This window comes from Hemicordylus capensis, chromosome 8 (genome assembly GCF_027244095.1).
Source record: "Hemicordylus capensis ecotype Gifberg chromosome 8, rHemCap1.1.pri, whole genome shotgun sequence".
NCBI lineage: Eukaryota > Metazoa > Chordata > Lepidosauria > Squamata > Cordylidae > Hemicordylus > Hemicordylus capensis.
In genome coordinates this window covers 8,039,672-8,063,939 of record NC_069664.1, presented here as the reverse complement: position 1 = coordinate 8,063,939, position 24,268 = coordinate 8,039,672, and the positions used below count along the sequence as shown (strand labels likewise).

General features: G+C 46.7%; 1 protein-coding gene across 11 annotated transcripts in view; it reads left to right on the top strand.

Annotated features, from left to right (window-relative positions):
• The window catches only part of NSD3 (nuclear receptor binding SET domain protein 3), a 124,872-nt gene that overhangs the window by 60,021 nt on the left and 40,583 nt on the right, over positions 1–24,268 (top strand). For 9 of the 11 annotated variants that reach the window (XM_053269534.1, XM_053269537.1, XM_053269533.1 and 6 more), the window contains 3 exons: positions 9,970–10,096; positions 11,052–11,249; positions 15,630–15,803. In XM_053269534.1, the coding sequence (XP_053125509.1) occupies positions 9,970–10,096; positions 11,052–11,249; positions 15,630–15,803 (499 nt within the window). The remainder of the gene's footprint in view (positions 1–9,969; positions 10,097–11,051; positions 11,250–15,629; positions 15,804–24,268) is intronic. The other 2 variants (XM_053269540.1, XM_053269541.1) reach the window with 1 other exon arrangement.

The window sequence follows — 24,268 nt, the reverse complement described above, 5'->3', positions numbered from 1 at the left end:
AATTGAAGTTGGTTTGACAGAGTCGGTAAAAACTAAGGCAGAAGTTGGTAACCAGGTGCATCATCTCAATCTTGAAGGCACCACACTGCTTGCAAATTTGTTTCCAGGTACAATTCAACAATAAATAATAATAACTTTATTTGTTAGCCACCCCATAACAAATTGATCTTTAAGGTAATCCATGTTCACTCACAACCTGGGTTTTGTGCCTGTGCAGCAAGCTTCGTGGAAGAATTCAGAGCTCCTTGAGGCGCTCTTCAGCTCTGCTGAATCATGTGCGTGGTGCGACCATTATTTTTTGTGGGAGAGCAACTTTCTCCTCAGCTACTTCTTGACCACTGTGCTACTCACACCTGTCTTTCCTCATTCATTAGCTTTTTCAGTGTTGGATTTTCAGCTTGACTTCGGACTGGTTTTCTTAGCTACTTTTTGGGTTTCCCTCAGGTTTTGTCTTCAGTGATGTTTTGGCTTCGACTACTGTCTGTTCACAATTTCTCCGTTTCTTTCATCCCTGTTGGTTGCTCTAATGAACAGTAGAAAAACCTTTAAGAAGTGTACCTCCTGTGGGTGTACTCTACCTTCTTCAGATAAACACAACTGTTTGGGCAAAGGACACAACGTAAATCTGTTTGGCATTTTCAAGGCCTAAGAAAAGCTGTGAACTGTGCTTGAGGGTGGCACGCTATGAGACTGCGCTTAGACCACTGACTCCAGTGCTATCCAGGCTCCTCGATGTTGACTTACAGCCGCTCTTTGGGTCCGAGAGCAATTTGGGATCTGCCAAAAACCACCCTTCAGGATTGAAGGCAACTTTGGTGCCACCATCTACTTCTCAAGCTCCTTCTCATAGAGTACATGGGGACTCAGTGTTAAAAAAAGCCTATGGCCATCTATGTTGAAGCCCAACGCCACAAAAAAAACCCAACACCACACAAGTACAAATGCTCTTGATCACTGGGATCGTCGAGTCCAAAGCATCACTGCACTTCATCCATCTCTTTGACATCGACTAAATCAAAGACTACTTAAACATTGAAGATACCTCTCCTATTCCTTTGGCTTCCACTGCGCAAGGGGCTTACCAGGGGATCTCTCTCTTCAACATCAACCATATTAACATCACAAGCAATGCCGAAGTTGGGCTTGATGACTATCATCATGCCAGCTTCTCTTCAGCATCCGATGTTGACATCATCTCACCCGATGTTGTCTACCACAAGCATCACCTTTATTATAAACACAGTGCTAATCTCGATGACATCAACTGCAACCACCCACTAAAAACTATGCCTAGTGTTCCTTCACCTATTGTCATTGACTTTTCACTAGCTTTATCTCCAGCCCATTCTTTGCATAAGTCTCCTAGCGAGGAAGTTAATCGAGGTGGCAGCGTACCTCCCTGCTGCACCATTGACCGGATACAACTGCAAGTATGCATCACGCATCAGATACTTCTGGTTGTATTTGGGCAACAGGTCAGCAGGAAGGTATGCTGCTGCCCCAGTTATGGGTGTGGCAACATGTTGCTTGGACTCTTGTCCCTCCTGGTTGGTTAGAACAGCTGGTGGGAATGTTAATTCTTGGCTACAGGAGTTGGTTAACTCCTCGTTACGTGAGGGTTTCGTACCAGCAGCCCTTAAAGAGGCTATAGTTCGCCCTCACTTGAAGAAACCCTCCCTGGACCCTGAGGTCCTTGACAACTATAGGCCGATCTCCAGCCTCCCTTTTGTAGCAAAGGTGTTAGAGAGGGTTGTATGTGCCCAGCTTGAGAGGGTCTTAGAGGAAACTGGCTATCTTAATTCTTATCAGTCGGGTTTCAGGCCTCGGCATAGCACAGAGACAGCATTGCTCGCTCTGGTAGATGACCTTCTTCGGGACCTTGATGAGGGTAGTGTCCCTCTCCTGGTCCTTCTAAATCTCTCAGCGGCTTTTGACACTATCGATCATGCTATCCTCCTTGACCGCCTGCGTGGGTTGGGTTTTGGGGGCACTGTCTTACAATGGTTCCGTTCTTACCTTAGCGGGCGTGTCCAGTCGGTATGCATTGAGGACAGATGCTCTGACCCATGGCCACTCCTTATGGAGTTCCCTAGGGTTTAGTTCTTGCCCCTCTCCTCTTTAACATCTATATGGAGCCGCTGTGTCAGGTCATTTCCCAGTTTGGGGTGAGATTTCATAAATACGCTGATGATACTCAGCTGTATATTGCCATCCCAGACCATTCTGGAGATGCTGTTTCTGTGCTTACTCGATGCCTGGAAACTGTTAAGGTCTGGATGAATCAAAATAAGCTCAGACTGAATCCCACCAAGACTGAACTACTCTTATTCAGCCCTCATACCGCCCATCAGCTGGATGTGAACCTTGTTTTAGATGGGGTGGCGCTGCCCCTGAAGGAGCTTGTATATGACTTGGGGGTCCTTTTGGATTCGCACCTCCTGCTTGAACAGCAGGTGGAGGCTGCAGCCAGAAGTGCCTTTGCCCAGCTCCATCTGATTCGTCAATTATGCCCTTACCTTGATCGGCAAGCATTAATGACAGTGACCCATTTCCTAGTTATCTCCTGCCTAGATTATTGTAATGCCCTCTATCTACGGTTACCTTTGAGGATAATCGGAAAGCTACAACAGGTCCAGAATGCAGCGGCTCGTTTCCTTATGTGTGCCAGAAAATATGACAGGGTAACACCTCTCCTGCAGTCATTGCACTGGTTGCCTATTTGCTACCGAGTTCAATTTCAGGTCCTGGTTTTGACCTTCAAAGCCTTGCAGGGTTTGGCACCTGTTTACCAACAGACCTGCCTCTCCCATCCAGTTACATCCCATCTGGTCAGATGGTGCTTTTGTCGGTCCCCGATTTCCGAGAGGTTCGGGGCGCTAGGACCCGTGAAAGGGCCTTCTCGGTTGCCGCCCCACTTCTCTGGAATTCCCTTCCCCTGCAGATTCGTTTAGCTCCTTCTTTGTCGATTTTTAAATCTCTATTGAAGACTTTTCTTTTTCGCCAGGCTTTTACCCTGTAGTTTATCTATCTCCCCGCCCCCCCCCCCCCGCCCGTTAGTTACTTTAGTTTTATTTAGAATGTAATTTTAATGCTGTCTTGTTTTGCATGTTTTTGTACACCACCCAGAGTCTTCGGAGTGGGCGGTATATCAAATGTTTCAAATAAATAAATAACTTTGGAACAAAGGAGCGCCTTCGGGGGGAAAGCGGAGGGTGGGGTAAGTGCACCCTTCCCCCACTCTTAAAGCAGCACCCCCGCCACAATCGAACCAGCAGAACCGGCCACCTTTCAAACCGGTTCGGAGGCCCATAAGGGGCGTCAGAACCAGTTTGGTGCACATCCCTACCTACATCTCAAAACACCTTCAGCTTCTGTTGGCAAAGGGAAAGTAGCATCTCCTTCTCTTACCCACCTGATAGATCCTGATGTGGAGATAATTCACCACTCTCTGGCTCCCACAAAAGTTGCCCCAATGAGAGGATCTTTCTGAAAGAGAATACAACTCCAGCCCCTTGTCTGATAGAAATTCTGTTCATACCACAACCCATTAGATCCTTCTCCAGACAACACAAGTTCTACCGTGTTCAGGTGACAGAAATGGCTACGGCTTTAGGCCTAGAATTGAAAGCACCAATACCTGAAGTTAAGAACCCAGTATACATATTCATGTCCCGTTCATCAGCTGCTCAGCCTGCATCTCTATCAATGCACCCAGTCCTCGCCAACTTAGTAAAGGTATGGTGGGATGCCCATCCATCTCTACTACCACTTCCAAGAGGCTTGAAAGTGCATACAGGATCCAAGAGGAACCTTGCCCTTTCCTGTTTAAACACCCCCCACCTAACTTTCTGGTGGTAGACTGTGCAATTAGTAGTAAGTCAGGGTGCATTCTGCCCCAGTAGATAATGAGGGCAGGAAGTTTGATGCTATGGATCACTGATTTTACTCCTCGTCTTGCTTGGCCCTGAAAACCTCCAATGTCATGGTCTACATGGCCAAGTTCCATTTTTCAATTTGGGACACTCTCAAGCAAGATTTGAAAGACGTGCCTGAGGACTTTAAAGAGAGGTTTCAGTCTGCTCTAGCCAAGTCTGCTGACATCACCAGACAGCATTTGAGTATGGCAAAGCGCCTTGTGGAAACTGAATCAAGAGCCCTAGCAGGTGCTGTGTATCTCCACAGGCATGCTCTGCTGCGCTTTACCTCCCTTCAGAGTGACATAAAGGACAAGACTGAAAATCTCCCTCTGAAGGGGACGGCCTCTTTAGTGCGTTGACAGACAAAATGATGGAGAAGATGAAGTTGTCCTCCTATACTGCACAGACTTTTACGACTACCTTCAGCAATTGCCCTTCTTTCAAAGATACTGGTCCTTTGGCAGGCTAAAGTTCCAGTGTAAACATCCTGACCATAAAGATTACAAAAAATCTTTCAGACATATGCCTGTGTGTCCATACAATCCACTGCAGAGGCAACAGCAAAGAGTGAAGTCTCAGGACCAGTCCAAGCAGACTATTTGATGCTTTAGCACTGGAACAATTTACTGTGGCTGGGGATGCTGGGAGTTGTAGTTCAGCAACATCTGGAGGAACCTTGGTTGGGAACCACTGCCTTACTTGGACTGGCTCCTAACATCAGACATCAAAGAAACCCTAGTCTCTCAGTATTAAATTCATCGGGGCAATCTTGGACTCCCTTACAAGAGAGCTTACCTTCCCAGAGAAAGGAAACAACTGATAGCAAACCTAATCTTCTCATTCACTCCCAACCCAAAGCAAAAGTCTCGGTCTGTACAAAGCCTGCTAGGTCATGTGTCCCCCTGTACGGCTACTGTGTCCCACACTTCATATATGCAGGCTCCAAAATTGGTTTCTGTTGTTGTTCAAACCAAACTCCGACAGTCAGAACATGTGGCTGGTTCTCCCTCCACCCATCTTAAATTGTTACGTTGGTGGACCAAGCTGGACTCCCTCTCTCTCTCTCTCTCTCTCTCTCTCTCTCTCACTGCTGACAATCTTCCTCAGATGCTTCTCTGACAGGTTGGAGAGCACACTGCCAGGGCCTGCTTGCCGAAGGCATTTAGACACACACACACACACACACACACACACACACACACCACAATAGCGGTCCCTAGAGCTTCTCACAGTTTTTCATGCCTGAAGTCCTCCTTTCTTCCCTCTGCTAAAACATTGAGTATTCCAGGTTCTCCTGAACAACACGACAGCAATAGCCTATCTCAACTGCCAGGGCGGAACAGTCTCCAAGTCCCTCTGCAACATAGCCCTGCAGCTCTCGGACTGGAGCATAGCCCATCACATCCAACCCATTGCCCTTCACATCAAAAGGATGGACAGTACTCAAGTGAATGGCTTTGAGCAGTGTCTTCGACCTTTCCAATCAACATGAGTGAGAAATCAAGACCTTCTGGAAAATGTCTTTTACTTCTGGGGGACTCCACCGATGGACCTCTTCACCACGCAGTGCAACAAAAAGTGCAAGTTGTACTGTTCCAGGTCAGGAGTGGGACTGGACTCCATGGGTGATGTCTTTCAGATGCCCTGGATGAAGCATCTTTATTACCTTTTCCCTCTCTTTCCCCTTCTCTCAAAGATCACTAGATCAGCTGGGAGGGCCCTGCTCCACCTTCCACCACCCTTTAAGGCCTGTTTGTCGAGCATGTTGAACAGGGTCTTCTCAGTTTTTGCCACCAGGCTGTGGAACTTGCTCACAGCTAAGAGCCTCATGGCTCCCTCTCTCCCAGCCTTTCAGAGGAAATTTAAGACTACTTTTTATTCAGGCTTTTGGCCAATGAGTGGCCCCCAGCGCTCTCCTTAAATTGTAGCTCTGCTTGTTGTATTAAGTCTTTGTTGGGATTTTAACCACCCTGGGGTCTTGGGACAAAGGGCGGTATTAAAATATAAATAGAATAAATAAATCATTGGCTTCACACAACATGCCCAACAGGAGCATGCACTCCCCATAATCTCCAGTTCCTTTCATACCTACAGGCAGTTTTGTGAACTCACCCATAGATAAATTCTCATTAAGAAAGACTTTCACCCTCCATAGATTGCCGCTGATGTTTTCCAAGGTTTTAGATGGCCAATACTGTAACATGGCTCCAGATTTGTCACTGTTGTCTTTGGCACTGGTGAAATTAGAGCTTGCCTCACTATTTGATCAGATGCCCTATAATTGTGAATGCCCGGAATACAGTGAGGGAAATAAGTATTTGATCCCCTGCTGATTTTGTCCGTTTGCCCTCTGACACAGAAATGACCAGGCTATAATTGGAATGGTAGGTTTATTGTAGCTGTGAGAGACAGAATAACAACAAACAAACCCTCAAAAGCCCAGTGCCCAAAAGTCAGCGATGGATTTGCATTGTAGTGAGGGAAATAAGTATTCGATCCCTTCACAAAAGATGTCTTAGTACTTGGTGGCAAAACCCTTGTTGGCAATCACAGAGGTCAGACGTTTCTTGTAGTTGGCCACCAGGTTTGCACACAACACAGGAGGGATGTTGTCCCACTCCTCTTTGCAGATCCTCTCCAAGTCAGAAAGGTTTCGAGGCTGATGTTTGGCAACCTGAACCTTCAGCTCCCTCCACAGATTTTCTATGGGATTAAGGTCTGGAGACTGGCTGGGCCACTCCAGGACCTTCATGTGCTTCTTCTTGAGCCACTCCTTTGTTGCCTTGGCTGCGTGTTTTGGGTCATTGTCATGCTGGAATACCCATCCACGACCCATTCTCAATGCCCTGACTGAGGGAAGGAGGTGCTCACCCAAGATCTGACGATACATGGTCCCGTCCATCGTCCCTTCGATGCGGTGAAGGTGTCCTGTCCCCTTAGCAGAAAAACACCCCCAAAGCATAATGTGTCCACCTCCATGTTTGACGGTGGGGATGGTGTTCTTGGGCTCATAGGCAGCATTCCTCCTCCTCCACACACAGCGAGTTGAGTTGATGCCAAAGAGCTCGATTTTGGTCTCATCTGACCACAACACTTTCGCCCAGTTCTCCTCTGGATCATTCAGATGTGCATTGGCAAACTGCAGACGGGCCTGTACATGTGCTGCCTTGAGCAGGGGGACCTTGCAGGCACTGCAAGATTTCAGTCCTTCACGGCGTAGTGTGTTACCAATTGTTTTCTTGGTGACTATGGTTCCAGCTGCCCTGAGATCATTGACAAGTTCCCCCCCGTGTCGTTCTGGGCTGCTTTGTCACCGTTCTCATGATCATTGCAACTCCACGAGGTGAGATCTTGTATGGAGCCCCAGACCGAGGGAGATTGACAGTTATTTTGTGTTTCTTCCATTTGCGAGTTATCGTGCCAACTGTAGTCACCTTCTCACCAAGCTGCTTGGCGATAGTCTTGTAGCCCAGTCCAGCCTTGTGCAGGTCTACAACCTTGTCCCTGACATCCTTCGACAGCTCTTTGGTCTTGGGCATGGTGGTGAGTTTGGAAGCTGAGTGATTGCTTGCTTCTATGGACAGGTGTCTTTTATACAGGTACTGTAACAAGCTGAGATTAGGAGCACTCCCTTACAGAGGGTGTTCCTCATCTCAACTCGTTACCTGCATATAGTGAAAAGACACCTGGGAGCCTGAAATCTTGCTGGTTGATAGGGGATTGAATACATATTTCCCTCACTACAATGCAAATCCATCGCTGACTTTTGGGCACTGGGCTTCTGAGGGTTTGTTTGTTGTTATTCTGTCTCTCACAGCTACAATAAATCTACCATTCCAATTATAGCCTGGTCATTTCTGTGTCAGAGGGCAAACGGACAAAATCAGCAGGGGATCAAATACTTATTTCCCTCACTGTAAATTCCTTCCTGCTCTATAAAGTACAGTGACTATTGGTCTCCTTTAGGTGGAAAACACTTCTTGCTTGCCAATGATAGAAGCCACTGTGTAATTTGCTTGCCTTCTCATTAGCTCTGGCTAATGAAAAATTCAATGAGGTTTTGTTAATTCCTTTTTACTTGACTGTCACCTGAACCAACATGAGACTATCTATGACCTCTGATGTGAAGGGTTGCGCTATATTGACTTTAGATGTTTTTCTTCTATTATTATTTTCTTATTGTTCAACAAGTGTGAAAGTACCTGGATTTGTTCTGAATGTTTTGTACTCTCTTCTGTGGTATGTGGGGGCAGCAACTTCATAAATAAAATGTGTAGAATCCCAGAGTTTGTGCTTTGAAGCTCTGTGAACCTCCTTAGATCTGAAATGAGAGGAATTCGTTTTTTGCTGCATAGCTATGGTTTTTGAATAAGGGACGTTCCCCTAAAATGGTTATTAGGTAACCCCTGCCTGAAGTCCATTCCACAGCAGAATGTGGTCTTAAAACAGAATCTTCAGAAATGGTCTGCTGTGTATTCCAACTAAAGATAAAGTGTGCTGTGGAATCAGTGTTGACTCCTGGCGACCACAGAGCCCTGTGGTTGACTTTGGTAGAATACAGGAGGCGTTTACCATTGCCATCTCCCATGCAGTATGAGATGATGCCTTTCAGCATCTTCCTATATCACTGCTGCCCGATACAGGTGTTTCCCATAGTCTGGGAAACATACCAGCGGGGATTCGAACCGGCAGCCTTTGGCTTGCTAAGTGAAGTCGTTTCCCCACTGTGCCATTACCCCCAACTAAGTCTTATTAAATAGCTAGTACAGAGGTTCCTCAACCTGTGGGTACTCCAGATGTTGCCGAACTACAACTCCCATCATCTCCAGCTACAATAAATTGTAGATTTATCGAAAAATAGAAATGTATTGGAAATTATTTTAAATTTGAAAATTGCTGGAGATGATGGGAGTTGCAATTCAACAACATCTGAAGTACCACAGGTTGGGAATCCCTGGACTAGGAGATTAAAAATTAGGTCCAAATCTTTTACATCTTTACACTCGGTTCCGTTTTCTTACTAAAAGGGTGTGCTTATGTTGTAGGCTACGTTTTGTTAATGTGTTACACTGGGTGGGGGGGCTGTTACTTTTACCCACAGGTATTTGCCAACTGACCCCGTCAAACAGAGGTACACTGCTTAATAGTTTCATATAGCCTCTAGTGAATGACCTCTGTCTATTGATTTGAGATTTTGAGATAGGCTGACTGCTGCCAAGAGACAAGCACAATAGTAGTAACCTCTTGGAGCAGCAACCAAAGAATAACCTATAATGGGTTGGGTCTAAAGAACCATGAGCTGTAAAAGAACATGTGTTCTTCCTTGCATGAGCCCTAGTGGAAGACGTCTTGCAGTGGAACACAATAGTGTATCAGGATTATGTTAAATATGGAATATAGGAAGCTGCCTTATATTGAGTCACAGACCATTAGTCCATCTAGCTCAGTTTTGCCAACACTGACTGGCAGTGGGTCTCCAAAGTTTCAGACAGGAGTTTCTCCCAACCCTCCTCAGAGATGCTGCCAGGGATTGAACCTGAGACCTTCTGCATGCAAGTATGCAAATGCTCTTCCACTGAGCTATGGCCCGATCCCCTCAAGGGAATATCTTACAGTCCTCACATGTAGTCACTCATCCAAATGCAAGCCAGAGCAGGCCCTGCTTAGCAAAGGGGACATTTCATGCTCATTATCACAAGACGAGCTGTCCTCCCGTGATGAAAAGGGAAGTTGCAGTTTGTAACACAGCCGTTCTAGTAGGCCATAAAAAGTGTCTTGGTAAGGCCTTGTGCAAATGGAAAGCAACCTTTCTGTGAGCAGAGGAGACTTTTTGCTAATGGAAGGGCACTTTGAGATCACTGTCCACTAGGGCTTGGCTATGTCTACGCAGGTGACCCATCTATTACTAATCAATAATCAAGCCTACTTGTATCTACATAGCCCTGCTTCTTCTTCTGAAATAGCCCCATCCTGGATTGCATCTGAAAACATTTTTACATCTGAAAACATTTGATAGTTGCTTTGTTCTCTCATATTAGCTATTTTCTTTCAGATTTGTGAAAGCTCTGGTGAGTCTCTGTTGTCCTGTGAAGGCGAGTGCTGCAGAGTCTTCCACACGGAATGCCTAGGATTGAGTTCTCATCCCGATGGGAAGTTTGTCTGCCTGGAATGCAAAAATGGTAAATGGGTTTGTCTGCCCAGAGTGCAAAAATGATAAAATGCTTTGCAAACTTTTTGTTGAAAAGCAATGTGGTGGTAGTAGAGTGGCTGGCATCTGCTACTAGTAATGCGACTGGAAATGCTTGGAAGGGTTCCTGTACTGATGTCCAGCAAATAACATTGGCTTCCCTCTAAAAATACATTAAACAGTTCAGGTTTCCCTGCCTGGAAGTTGTTCTGCACTGTAATAATAATGGAGCAGAGTTAGGAACCCAAGAACATAGGAAGCTGCCTTCCACCGAATCAGACCATTGATCCATCTAGCTCAGTATTGTCTACCCAGACTGGCAGCGACTTTTCCAAGGTTTGAGGCAGGGATCTCTTTCAGCCCTATCTTGGAAATGCTGCCAGGGAGGAAACTGGGAGCCTTCTGTATGCAATAAATATATATTTTCGTTTATCATTTTAAAAAGTTTTTTTTTAATTTATGGTGATTTCAATCTGTTTTATATGATTTTTTTTGTTTTAGTTGCTGTTTGTTTAAATTGTAAACTGCCCTGAGATTTTATATAGGGTGTTATATGAATGTGTTAAATAAATTAAATAAATAAATGCAAGCACGCAGGTGCTCTTCCCAAAGCGGCCCCATCCCCTAAGGGGAATCACTTGCAGTGCTCGCACATGTAGTCTCCCATTCAAATGCATCCCACGGAGGACCCTGCTTAGTAAAGGGGACAGTTCTGACCAACACCCATGATCTCAGTTTCCCCCTCTTTCCTTCTTGCCAAGTAACTGATGAGAGTGGAGTTGATGTGCTGTCAGCTTCCTCAGCCTGATTGTTGAAGACAGAAAGCAGACAGGAATACACAATTCCTGCCAGCTCTGCCTGGGGAAGCCTATCACGACTTCTGCTTTGTTACACCTGCTCTGTTTTAAATTCAGGCTGATCTCCTTTCTTATTCCTCCTCTCTAAAGGGCAGCATACATGTTTTTCTTGCAAGCTTCCTGGGAAAGACGTGAAGCGCTGCTCTGTCAATGCGTGTGGTAAATTTTACCACGAGGCCTGCGTCCGCAAATTTGCTACAGCGGTCTTTGAGTCTCGGGGATTCCGTTGCCCGCAGCATTGCTGTACCACCTGCTCCATGGACAAAGATATTCATAAAGCAAGCAAAGGTAAGAACATTCTTCCCTCCCTCTTTAGAGAAGAGCAGAATGTTGCAGGGTGTTGAAGGCTTGATAACATCAGACTGAGTTATTGCTGTCAACCACCCAAAGACAGAGGTAATTTAGGCTATGGCAGTTGTCACACATCCTGGTGAACTTGACTCTGGAATTAGTGCTAAGATTAGGGAGGGATGCTGAGATTCTAAGCAGAGCAGCAGCAGCAACCTGGCAGGGTTAGATATCCACATTGCATAGATATCCCTACTTTGTTCACAGCTGCCATTTATTTGTTTAAAACCTGTATTCCACCTTTCCCATGCTGGAAGTGAAGTACAACATATAGTTGTTGGTTTTAAGTGCATCTCTAAAATACACAAAACAGCAGCAATAAAATCAAATTGGAGGCAGACCTTAAATGGAGGCAAAGTAATAATACACAGCCAAAAGGACACCAAGATCCTCAACACAAATTGAAAGCCACTTTAAATAAATGGGTTTTTAAATGGTGTCGGAAACGGGAAACAGAGGGAGGCAGATCTGCTGGGACAGAGAGTTCCAAAGCCGGGACACTGTTAATGAGAGGGCCCTGCCCTGGTTGCTTGCCAGCTGCTAGCTCCAGCAGCTGCCTTAGGATGGAGAAGCCAATTGCCAGGATTATACTTTTACCAAGCAGATCTCCTTTTGGCCTTCTTCCCGTCTAAATGACATGGGAAACCATTTGTAGAGCAAAACCAGACAGACAGAAACAGGTATATGTGAATTCACCTGGAATGGCTTAAGTTGCAGCACAGCTGTTGGCACTCAGGATGGCTCCTGGTGCTGCAGTTCTTGCTCACAGAAGTACAACTGTAATGTCTGTTGTATATTTACCTGCTCGTGCATCGGACATCCAGGTATGCTGATTGACCTTTGAATTCACAGGCGGGCACACTGCCTATGGAACTGCCACTGCAGGTTCATTCTGAAGTAGTAGAAAGTCAGTTGTGTGAACCTGCCCTGAGAACCTTGGGCTGTTTGCACTGAGCAAGATGAACAAGGTTTCAGGCAGCCCACCAGTAAAGCAGAGTCTTGTGTTAGCTTGTTCTCAGTGACTTGCAGTGACTGCAAGCATTGGGGCTATTCTGTATGAAGAGGAAGGAAGATGTGTGTACTGCTAAGCGGTGTCCTGTTTTTGCTTGATTATTGATACCTTCTCTGTAAAACATGAGGCTTTTGCTTAAATGAGTCTAGATAACTGCAGGTACAGAAACAGCTATCTGCTTAAGAAATATTCACTAAGGACTCGTAGAAGCCTTTATTCTTTCTGGAAATGAATGAACCATTGCTTGGCTAGACTACACTTGTGGTTAGCTGTACACTGTGGAAGATGCAAACATGTGGTCATAACTTTCTCAAGGCTTGCAAGAGCTCTGAGAATAGGGGCTCTCAAATCCGCCTCTCTTAAACTGAGAAGGATTGCAGTGTCAGAGACGAGCAGATCAAAGAGGAGACAGAGAGCATGTCGTCACTGGCCTTTCGCTTGCTTTTGATGTGTAGGTGAAAAGAGAACCTGTGGAAAATATAGGAAATAATTTATTGTTCCCCCCAGGTTCATTAATCTGTGTTACACCAAGTAAAGAGAGTATATTGCAACCCAGGCAGACACTTCTCCTTGGAGCCATCAAAATGTAGGCACAAACGGTTATGCCACCCTTGGGGAAATCTACCTTGCATTTTCAGAATTGTCACTTTAGAATTTATGTGTTTATATTTCTATACATTTTATGTCCTGCCTTTCCTGACAGCCCAGCCCAAGAATATCAATTCTTTAGAACGGAGATGCTTTTTTCGGTGGCCGTATGCAGTAAACACAAATGCCTCTGGCCAGGGCTGTGTGTCCTCTGTTCTGTGAAAAAAGAATGAGCAAATAAAATAAAATAAATAAAATCCTACAGCTTATACAGATTATGCCAGTGGAATAAAATTTTATAATGATTAAAAATGCTGTTTTGCATAATTTACTGTGGCTTTTCTAGTCATGGGTGCCACAATCCTGACCCCAACCAGTGGAACCATCTCCCAACCATCTCTCTGACTCTGAAAATTCAAGACGTTGCCTACACACTTTCAGGCACAGCCTCACAACCATGAAAGCTGAGGTGCGGACCGAATTAGGACTTAACCATGGGTCCATAAACTGCTTCAGTCAAACCGACCAGCCGGTCTGGTCCATCTGACCAAACCACCTTGAACCGGTCCAGCAGCTGGAGGGGCTAAGGAGAATCTGTGAGGATTCTCATTTACAAGCAAAGGGGAATCCTGGCTTGAAAAGGCTTCCAAAGGGCGGTTGGGGTGGAGGTTGGCGAGAGGGTACCTTTTAAAAATAGATGTACGGTGCTTACTCACTTAGTCAAAACAGTGGCCAAAACTACTGCTCCTCAAAGCCCCCTGACACAGATCCAGTGCGTGGCACGCTGCCCCAGCAGCCCACCTACGTGGCAGTGGCGCATTTCGGGAACTAACCTGGCCTCTGTGCATGCACGGAGGCCACAGTCAGTTCCAGAACCACTCTTCTGCTGTGCAGGCAGGCTGCTGCGGGGAGTGCCATATACTGGGTCTGCACCAAGAGGGCTTTGAGGAGGAGTAACCACCACCAATAAGCACCTTACATCTACTTTTAAAGGTGCCCTCTTGCCTCCCACCACCACCACCCCCAGCCATACTTTAGATGCCTTTTCAAGCCAGGATTCCCCTTTGCTTGTAAAGGAGAATCCTCAGAGGATTCCACTTTACAAGTATAGCACCTCGAACTGTTGAACCGGTCTGCCGTGAACCAATCCAGATTCAGTTCTATCTTGGACTGGACCGCCTTTCCTGAAGGTCAGTCTGGTTTGCAATTGAAGCAGCCCAGTTCATGGTCAAACAGTCTGTGCACACTCCTCGTTCCCAGGAAGCAGAATTTTATACCTGGTACCATGTTATGCTTTATATCTGCTCTTCTAAATAGGAGCTACTGTATGGAGTCCCTCAGGGCTGCATTCTGTCACCAATGCTTTTTAACATCTATATTAAACTGCTGGGTGAAGTCATCAGGGGATTTGGTGCTGGTTGTTATCAATATGCTGATGACACCCAAATTATTTCTCCTTGTCATCAATATTAGGAAATGGTGTTGGTCCCTTAAGTGCCTGTCTACAGGCAGTAATGGGCTGGATGAGGTATAATAAACTGAAGCTGAATTCAAGCAAGACGGAGGTGCTAATTGTTGGGGGGTTATAATCTGAAAGACAGGATAGAACTTCTTGTTCTGGATGAAGTTACACTCTCCCAGAAAGAACAGGTTTCTAACTTGGGAGTGCTCTTCGACTCGGATCTCACCCTGGTGCCTCAGGTTGAGGCTGTGGCCAGAAGTGCTTTTTACCAGCTGGACTGATTTGACAAATCCGCACGTTCTTTGAGGAGAATGACCTGAAAACAGTGGTAACCTCCAGCTGGTAACCTTCAGGTTGGACTACTGCAATGCATTCTATGTAGGGCTACTTTTGTACATAGTTTGGAAACTTCAGTTAGTCCAAAATGTGGCAGCCAGATTGGTCTCTGGGATATCCCGGAGAGACCACATTATGCCTGTTTTTAAACATTTGCACTGGCTGCCGATGTGTTTTCGGGCAAGGTACAAAGTGCTGGTTATTACCTTTAAAGCTCTGAATGCCTTAGGTCCGGGTTATCTGAGAGAGCACTTTTCTCTGTAAGATCCTCACCACTCATAAAGATCATCAGGAGGAGTCTGTCTTTGGGTGCCACCAGTTCATCTGCTGGCAGCCTGGGATAGGGCCTTCTCTGTGCTCATGAGAGAATTATCTTCCTTGGAGGCCTTCAAGACCCCTATTTTTAGCCTGGCTTTTAATGATCTCTAGTTTAAATTTTAATCTGGTTTAATGTTGTTGTTTTTTTAATTTTGTTTTGTTTTGAGCCCCTGGTGGCGCAGTGGTAAAACTGCCGCCCTGTAACCAGAAGGTTGCAAGTTCGATCCTGACCAGGGGCTCAAGGTTGACTCAGCCTTCCATCCTTCCGAGGTCGGTAAAATGAGTACCCAGAATGTTGGGGGCAATATGCTAAATCATTGTAAACCGCTTAGAGAGCTTCGGCTATAGAGCGGTATATAAATGTAAGTGCTATTGCTATTGCTATTGCTATTGCTATTGCTAAGTGTGTTTGATTTTAATGTAAACTGCCCTGAACCACTTCAGGAAGGGCAGTATATAAATAAAAATAATAATTTAAAATACATACTTACATATTTTATCAGATGCTTCCTGGCTGGAATAATAATCAAGTGTTGTGGCAGGCTTTGAAGTCTGTAACTGTATTCTAAATGGACTGTCATATGGTGCATTTTATATTAAACAGGTCGCATGGTGAGATGTTTGAGATGCCCCATTGCCTATCACTCGGGAGATGGCTGTATTGCTGCAGGAAGTTTGTTTGTGTCATCCCACATTCTCATCTGTAGTAACCATTCCAAAAGGAGCAATCACTCTTCATCAGCTGTAAATGTAGGCTTTTGTTTCGTTTGTGCAAGAGGTGAGCTCTGTTTTTTGTCTTCCTCCGTTTTTATATCTCTGGTGTTCAGTCCTTGATTTTGTTAAAACCTGAACTGTTAAATCCCCAGGAAAGGAAGAAATTACTGTTGCTCCCAAACGTCATCTTTTGCTATTGAGGATAGCACTTATTAGTGTCAGGTATTGGATTGTCCCGTAGCCTTTTAGCCATCAGTGTCTCTGCTTAAGATACAGTAGCAAGAATACTGAGGTGGCATCTTCTGCTGCCAGTTGGGGGAAACCTGTGACTGTTGGACCAGCTTCTATAATCTGAGAATGTTGTGGTATTGATTTCCTCAGTCTTTCTGAGCAAACAGTCATATAAATGGAAACTGCTGGGTCATCTCTCAACTGGACAGATGGGGTTATAGAAGGCCTTTTCCCATAGAGCTGCAGCTGACCAGTTTTATGTGACATTAATTTACAATATTTATTTAGAGAAATTATCATTCATATGTTAGGCACATGTTAGTGGCGAAGTTTCTGTTACTTGTTTTTCAAGTAATTCTGAATTCTCGGCTTCATCTTTGAACTTTTCTTATTTAAAGAGAAGAGACTTTGTAGCTAAATTGGTATGAAACATCAAGAAATCAGCAATTCTGGCTGTATCGCTATTTCTGTAGTGCCGGCTACATGCATGGCATTTTACAAAGTGGTCTTAAAATGTGTAATTCCGCATAAGGGAGACAACAGAGAGGAAGGTAGCATAGATGCAGAAGCAGCTTGTGTGTATTATTCTACAGTTCAGAGGTAGGCGGCCTTTTGGCACTCTAGCTGTTGCTGGACTATCATCATCCCCAGCCACAATACATAGATTTTGTATATCATATGCTCAAAGGGAGATGAAGACTGTAGATACATGTTCAAAAAACAAAGAGCCACTTATGGGGAGAAAACCTGTTGTTTTTTCCTCCTTGGGACAAATTATTTACAGGAGAGGCAGTACAGTTGACACCGAGCACTGAGGTAAACAGTAGACAAAGTTCTTGTCTCTTTAAATAAATTTAATTTTTTCCAGAGGAATGGCATCCGAAGGCTCAGAGGGAAACAGTAAGTTTTAGAGTTCTGAGCTTGAGAAGGACACTTGAAACATGGTGAAAGTGTTCCAACATGGTTTAGTGGTGTGGGGCTTTTTTATTTTTTAAGGGGAAGAGGGGTCCAAATTCATGTGCAAGAGAGACTTACATTTAGATTATTTTTAACCAAGTTCACGGTTGTGACAAGAATTCACAAACGCCGGTGAACCTCCCTGTGGTTCAGTTTCCTTTATTTCTTAGGATGTAGGTTTGCTTCTAGCCACTCTTTTCCTCCCACTTTATTTTTAATTTCATTTTTATGTTTGCAAGCACAAAGTCCTTTTTAAAAAGTTACAACTGGGCTTCTTGAATTATATATGAACATAGCCTCTTAGGTAGAGCTGATATTAACCTTTTCATACTCGTACAACTTAGATTCCAGTTCTGTAAGTGGAAACAGTGAAGCCATAGGGGGAAATGGCTCCTCTTGAATATTCACTCATCCTATACCACAGCCTAATATTAAGTGAGAGTAAAACCCCTTTATTTCAGCTTATCTCTGTGGCCTGAGTTGAGTAAACTCTCCTGAGATCCTACTTTCAGTAGAATGAGCAAACAGCTATAAAATTTGAAATGCTTTGGGGATTTAATTCATATATCAAATAGTATGACTTGGGATAGATCATGTACTCGTAACCGTGCAGGATCTGGATGAGGTCCATTGTACCCATAAGAAATGGGGTTCTGCGCCTGCGCAGGGACCTCGCAGGCTGATTAATTAGCTCCTCTCGACGCCCCCACCGCCTGCACGTGCTGTGTCTTGTCCGTTAAGATTGGCGGTTGGGGCGCCTCCTTTCAGTTTCTCTTTGACCGCCAAAGCAATCAGACTTCATAGCTGTTGCTCCTCAGTTTGGAAACTGTTGGCTTGATACTTGGACTGAACTGGTTTACGCATTATTCTGAACGGACTACTTGGTTGCTAGATTATTTGTTTTTATTGGCTTGACCTTGGAACGGAACTTGGCATTTTTTAACTCTAAACGGACAAACTTGGTGAAAGGACAGTGCTTATTTAAACAGCCATCTGATTTGGCAAGAATGGAGGTGAAGAAAACCTTCAAAAGGTGTATTAAATGCCGGGCCAAACTACCGTCGACGGACCATCACGACGCTTGTTTAATGTGCCTAGGGGAAGAGCATAATATGGCCACATGTAAGGTTTGCTGTTCTTTTTCAAAGCAAACGAGGCAAAATAGGGCGTTACGTCTCCGGGCGGCTCTGTATGATGAGGCTCTCTGCCCGCTGATGCCCCGGCTGGGCGCTTCCCCAGGCTCCCCTTCGATGTCGAGCACTTGATCGGCGTCGAACACTCGGTCGACATCGAGCTCCCCAGAACCGGGTACTAGCGGAACTGCACAGCAGCAGTCTAAAACCGCTTTACCGGGCACTAAAGAGTCTGCTGTTTTCAAGAGACCTAAGGAGGTGTCGAAGAAAAAGAAACACAAGGATCGAGACTGTCGAGGGGAAGATAGGGTTAAGGGCGCTGCACATGAGTCAAGAGTGCATTGTAGCCCTTCCCCAGTGTCTGCTCAAGCTTTCGAGGGTGACTCGGATGAGTCCGTTACGACCTCGACATTGGCTCCAACCTCGACATTGGCTACGGCGTCGATGGTGGGGAATCCGCCTTCGACATCGACCGGGCAGCCTTCGGTGTTGATTACACAGGCTTGTGAGTTAGCATTGACATCGACAGCATTGGAGATTCAGGCCCCCCTTTCTACGTCGACGTCGCGAATGGTCTCAACGCCGATATTGGCAGCAGCGAAGCTGCAAGCATATGCAGCCCCACCATCAATGCCGACTCTACCGGAACAGATTTTCAGTGGACCCTCGACGTTGACGGCGATGATACACACGGCAAGGAGGATCCCGCAGTTGTTGTTGTCTCCAGCTCGCACTCCTTTTCAATCCCCTTCGACTCCAAGGACACCGGGGTTGATGGGGCAGGATGGGACGCTACGTGAGCTGCTGGATTCTACTGCAAGCACTCCATCGGGAGCTACGTTCCAGGGCTTCCTAAGCGCAGGTCTGGATGAAGACCAGGATGAGGGAGAGCCAGTGCATTTGCCTAAAACTCCATCCTACTCTCCTTTTCGAGCCCAAGGAATGGGTGTGCATGTACCTGCTCCACCGTTGGAGCATCCCACTGTGAGTTCCCCTCTGGAGCCCCAGGGGATTTCTGTGTCACAGCCTACCCATAGCTGTGGTTTCCGCCATACCTTACCTGCAAACTATGCTGACTTTCTGCGTTGGAGGGCCCTGCAGGGGCAGGTGTTGTTACCTGCTCAGCAAGAACCAGCTCTTCCACATCAACCAGCAGAGGTACAGCCAGAGCCGCTCATTCAGCCGCAACCTGAACCACTCACTCAGCCGCGTCCTGGGCAGGGTATTCAGGTCACGCAGCCAGCGCCTGAGCCACTTGTGACGCAACCGCCACAGTTCGCCATACTATTGCGCATGCACAGCCGATTGTTTTGCCACAACCGCCGGCAGTGCAGCCGCCGCTTCTCCAGACGAAGCAGGTTGCAGAGAAGCCTAGTGGTAAACGGAAGAGGAAGTCGACCCTTCCACCCTCTCCCCCGTTTTCTTCCCCTGCTGATGTTAGTGGTGAGGATGACTCTGGAGCAAGTTCGGAGTCGGATGATGTCAGTCGTCGGTCTGACCCCCCTCAGATGTGCCGCCTAAATTCTCTAGGTCGCCAACGGAGGAGTTGAAGGCTTATCATGCCTTGATATGGGACATAGCTGAAGCTTTGGGAATGGAGCTTAAGTCTCCAGAAAAAGACGTGGCGGACCCAGTGTACAACATGATGGTGAAATCTAAAGCCTCTCATCCGGTGGCACTCACGATGATTCCAGCAATCAGCAAGGCAGCGTGGGAGAGTATAAGTGTTGCTGCTCCAACTTCGAAGCGATTGGAGAATTTGTACAGGATCAGTGAAGAGGAAAATACTTACCTCCTGCGCCATCCGGTGCCCAACTTGTTGGTGGTGGACTGCGCCTCTTCATCCAAGGGTGGTCGTCGTCATTCAACACCAGCGGATAAGGAGGGAAGAAGAATAGATGTCATGGGAAGAAAGGTCTATAGTATGTCCTGTCTTGCAATACGGATTGCCAACTATGCGGCCTGCATGGCTCGATATAACCACCTATTGTGGGACGCCTTGTTGCAAGACTCCACATCTATGACACCACAGGAGTTCCGGTGGAAGTTCAATGAGACTTATGAGAGAACTACGGCAGTGACTAGGCAACAATTAAGTGCTTTTAAGCATTTGGCGGAGACTGAGTCTCAAACAATGGTTACAGCGGTCAGCATGCGCAGACATGCGTGGCTCCGTTCGGCTACACTCCAACCAGATATGAAGGACAGGGTTGAGTCGCTGTCATTCGATGGGAAAGGATTGTTCCATGAGGATACAGATACATCTATGGAATCTTTAAAGAAATCGAAATTTACAGCGCGTACCTTTATGGCATCCTCTAGTGGAGGCAGTGGCACATGACGTGTGACGTCTGCGGAGCGCCCGCGCGGCGGTGGCAAGTGCGCCCACGCGCCAGAACGGGCTCATGCGTGTAGCGTATTTGAGCTCTAGCAGGCTAACGACAGGGCCAGGGGCGGCAGGGAGGAACGCTGCCGCCCCAGAAACTTTTGCAAAAACCACGGCGCCGGAGGGGGAAGAGCGGCGGGGTGTGTGTGTAAGTACTACCCCCCCTCCTTAAAGCTACCAAAAAAACCCATGCTCATCCGGACCGGTTCGGCAGCATGCACATCCCTATTGCCAGATACAATTGCTCGTCCAGCACTTTGTGCAAACCCCACTGCAACCAGCTATGTGGATTCAACGACTTCTGGGACTAATGGCATTGTGTACAACGACGGTGCAATATACACGTTTACACATGTGCACACTACAGCTGTGGTTTCTCAACAATTTTCGCCCCTATGTGGACAATCAGAACATGCGCTTGACCATGTTACTGGTGGTGTTAAAGAGTCTGCACTGGTGGAGGGAGGAGCGCAACCTGGTTCGAGGTGTGGGGTTCGCGGTACAAGTTCCAACGTGCCAGGTGACTGCGGACACGTCCCTAATGGAATGGGGGGCGCACTGTATGGGGCATTGCATCCAAGGAACTTGGACACTACCTCAAACTCAGTAGCACATCAACTACTTGGAGCTGATGGCAGTGTTCCTGGCCCTCAAGGCATTCCAACCCTTGGTCACTGGAAAGACAGTGCAAGTACAACTGGACAACACGACGGCTATCGCCTACCTCAATCACCGGGGGGGGGGACAGTTTCCTTAACGTTGTGTCTGCTAGCCCAAAAGATTTGGAATTGGTGCGTTCAGCACTCAATCCACATACGGGGGTAGACAATTGCTTGGCCGACGACCTGAGCAGGCTCACAGTCTATGGCCAGAGGCACGAGTGGGAGAGAAAGGCTGTATACCTCAGGCAGGTGTTCAAGGACTGGGGGGTCCCCTCAATAGACTTGTTTGCGACGTTTGCCAACAAAAAGTGTGTCAACTACTGCTCTCGTGCGGGCATAGTCCAGGGCTCCCTAGGGGATGCATTTCAACACACGTGGAATGTAGGGCTGCTGTATCTGTTTCCGCCGCTGCCTCTGTTGGGTCGCACGGTAGCGCGGGTGATGAGAGACAGGTCGAGTTGCATCCTTCTAACTCCTTGGTGGCCGCGCCAGCCGTGGTTTGCCCCGCTGCTGCAGTTACCGGGGGGCAATTTCCGCAGGCTCCCGCAAGAGGCGGACCTGTTGTACAGAGAGCAAGGAAAAGTGTTACATCCGGAGGCCCAGGCGCTGAGGTTGACTGCCTGGAAAATAGGGTTTTGAAGAATATTCTCTTAAATAGTAGACGTGACTCAACAAGGCGTAATTACGCTTCTAAGTGGAAGCGCTTTCAGGCTTACATGAGAGTGAAGGGGATCAAACCTATGCGCTCTTCTCCACGAGAGGTTTTGATGTACCTGACTTCGCTGAAGTTAAAAGGCCTGGCAAACGTCTCTATTAAGCTACATCTGGCGGCCATTTCGGCGAAGCACAGGGGTTGGGATGACTCCTCTGTGTTTTCCCACCCGGAGTGTAAGCGCTTCTTAAAGGGCCTTAACAACTTGTACCCGCCTGTACTTCGCCCTATGGAACAGTGGAGTTTGTCTTTGGTGTTGTCGGCTCTTACAGAACCTCCATTTGAGCCTTTGGCAACGATACCCATTAAACTTCTGTCATTAAAAACTGCTTTCCTGATAGCAATCACAACGGCTAAACGTGTGAGCGAAATGACAGCTCTACGTATGGATAAGCCTTACACGCAGTTCTATCCTCACAAGGTTGTGATGTGGCTTGATCCACGTTTCCGCACAAAGGTGGTGACGGAGTTTCATTTGAATCAGGAGATAATCCTGCCTACCTTCTTTCAGAATGCAAGAGACAGATTTGGAGAAGGCACTACACACGTTAGATGTGAGGAGGACGCTTCTATATTACCTGGATCGAACTCATGCTTTCCGGAAGAGTAGGAAGCTCTTCATCTCGTATAAGGGACAGTGTAAAGGCCGCCCGGTATCTCGGCAGTGCTTAGCACATTGGCTTGTGGAGCTTATCTTTCACGCTTATAAATAAGGTGGCACCGCCCAAGACGGTGTGGGCCCATTCTACGATGGCGTATGCAACATCGGCAGCCCATCTGTTGGGCATCAAGATGTCAGATATCTGCGTGACAGCCACGTGGTCTTCCCAGCTACCATTCGTCAAACATTATGCTATAGATTTGAGAATGGCGCGGGAGGCGAATTTTGGGAGAACTGTTCTAAAGAGGGTATTAGCATAGGCCAAGGGTCGTCTGCACCCGCCTCCTTAAGGGGGAAGCTTGCTAATCACCCATTTCTTATGGGTACAATGGACCTCATCCAGAGAAACAGGTTGCTTACCTGTAACTTATGATCTGGATGGGGTCCATTGTAGCCATAAGTCTCTCCCAAGCCGTCCCCGCTGCAGAGTCAGTTGGTGGACATTGAGACTGTTTATCTTGTGGATCGTCCATATGGGCGGTCTGCGAGAAACTGAACGGAGGCGCCCCAACCGCCAATCTTAACGGACAAGACACAGCACGTGTAGGCGGTGGGGGTGTCAAGAGGAGCTAATTAATCAGCCCGCGAGGTCCCTGTGCAGGCGCAGAACCCCATTTCTTATGGCTACAATGGACCCCATCCAGATCATGTTACAGGTAAGCAACCTGTTTATGTGCTGGTAATGCTTGAAATCAACCACTCAACCATTTAGTACAACAGTATGGAAATCGGATTAGGGGAGGCTCTGCAACAAATACTGTACCTCAGTCCTCAGTCTCTGTGTGGGAAGATGCTGCAAGTGCTGTTCTGTGGTGGTACCTTCACTTTTGGTTTCATTATATTGTATAGAATCATAGGAAGCTGCCTTATGCAGAGTCAGGTCCATGGTCCATCTAGTTCAGTCCTGTCTGCACTGGCTGGCAGCAGCTCTTCAAGGTTTCATGCAGGAGTCTTTCCCAGCCCTACCTGGAAATGCTGCCAGGGACTGAACCCGGGAGCTTCTGCCTGCAATGCAGCTGCTCTACCACTGCGCTGTGGCCTTCACTCCCATGTCAAGCAGCTTATCTCATGGATTGGCCCAATTGCAGGGAACGCCTGCATGCCAAAGTTCTGCTTTCCTGCTGACCCCTGGTGTGGAAATAGTCCACGTGGCTTCCAGTCCCAGAAACTAAGTGGGTTCTCCATTATAGCTTCCGCCATGTGGAAGCATTTCTAATAGTATATTCTACTGGAAGTCAGTGACATGATAATTAACCATGAAGAGTTACATTTGGGCTCCAGATTGCTTAAAATTAAGAACATAAGAACAGATCTGCTGGATCAGGCCCAAGGCCCATCCAGTCCAGTTTCACACAGTGGCCCTCCAGATACCCCTGAGAGGCCCGCAGGCAAGAGGCAAGGGCATGCCCTCTCTCTTGCTGTTGCTCCCCTGCAACTGGTATTTAGAGGCATCTTGCCTCCAAGGCTGGCCTACAACCACCAGACTAGTTGTCTCTGTTGTAGTCTCTATGCAAGAAGGGGATAGTTTGCAGTTTTCTACTTGCTGCTTGAAAACTCCTTGCATATTTAAGATGGAGGTGCACCATTTCTGAAAAGCTTTTTTGAATTGAGGGGAAGCAGGGAGCTATTGACAATACCTGGAGGCAGAGTTGGAGTTGCTATAGCAATAGTAGAAGACTGATACCGACAGAACAGTGTATTATTAGAATTGTGTATCATGGCAACAGTTCTTGAGTTCTGCCCCAAAAACCTAATTTAATTCTTAAATCTATACAATGCCCTTACAG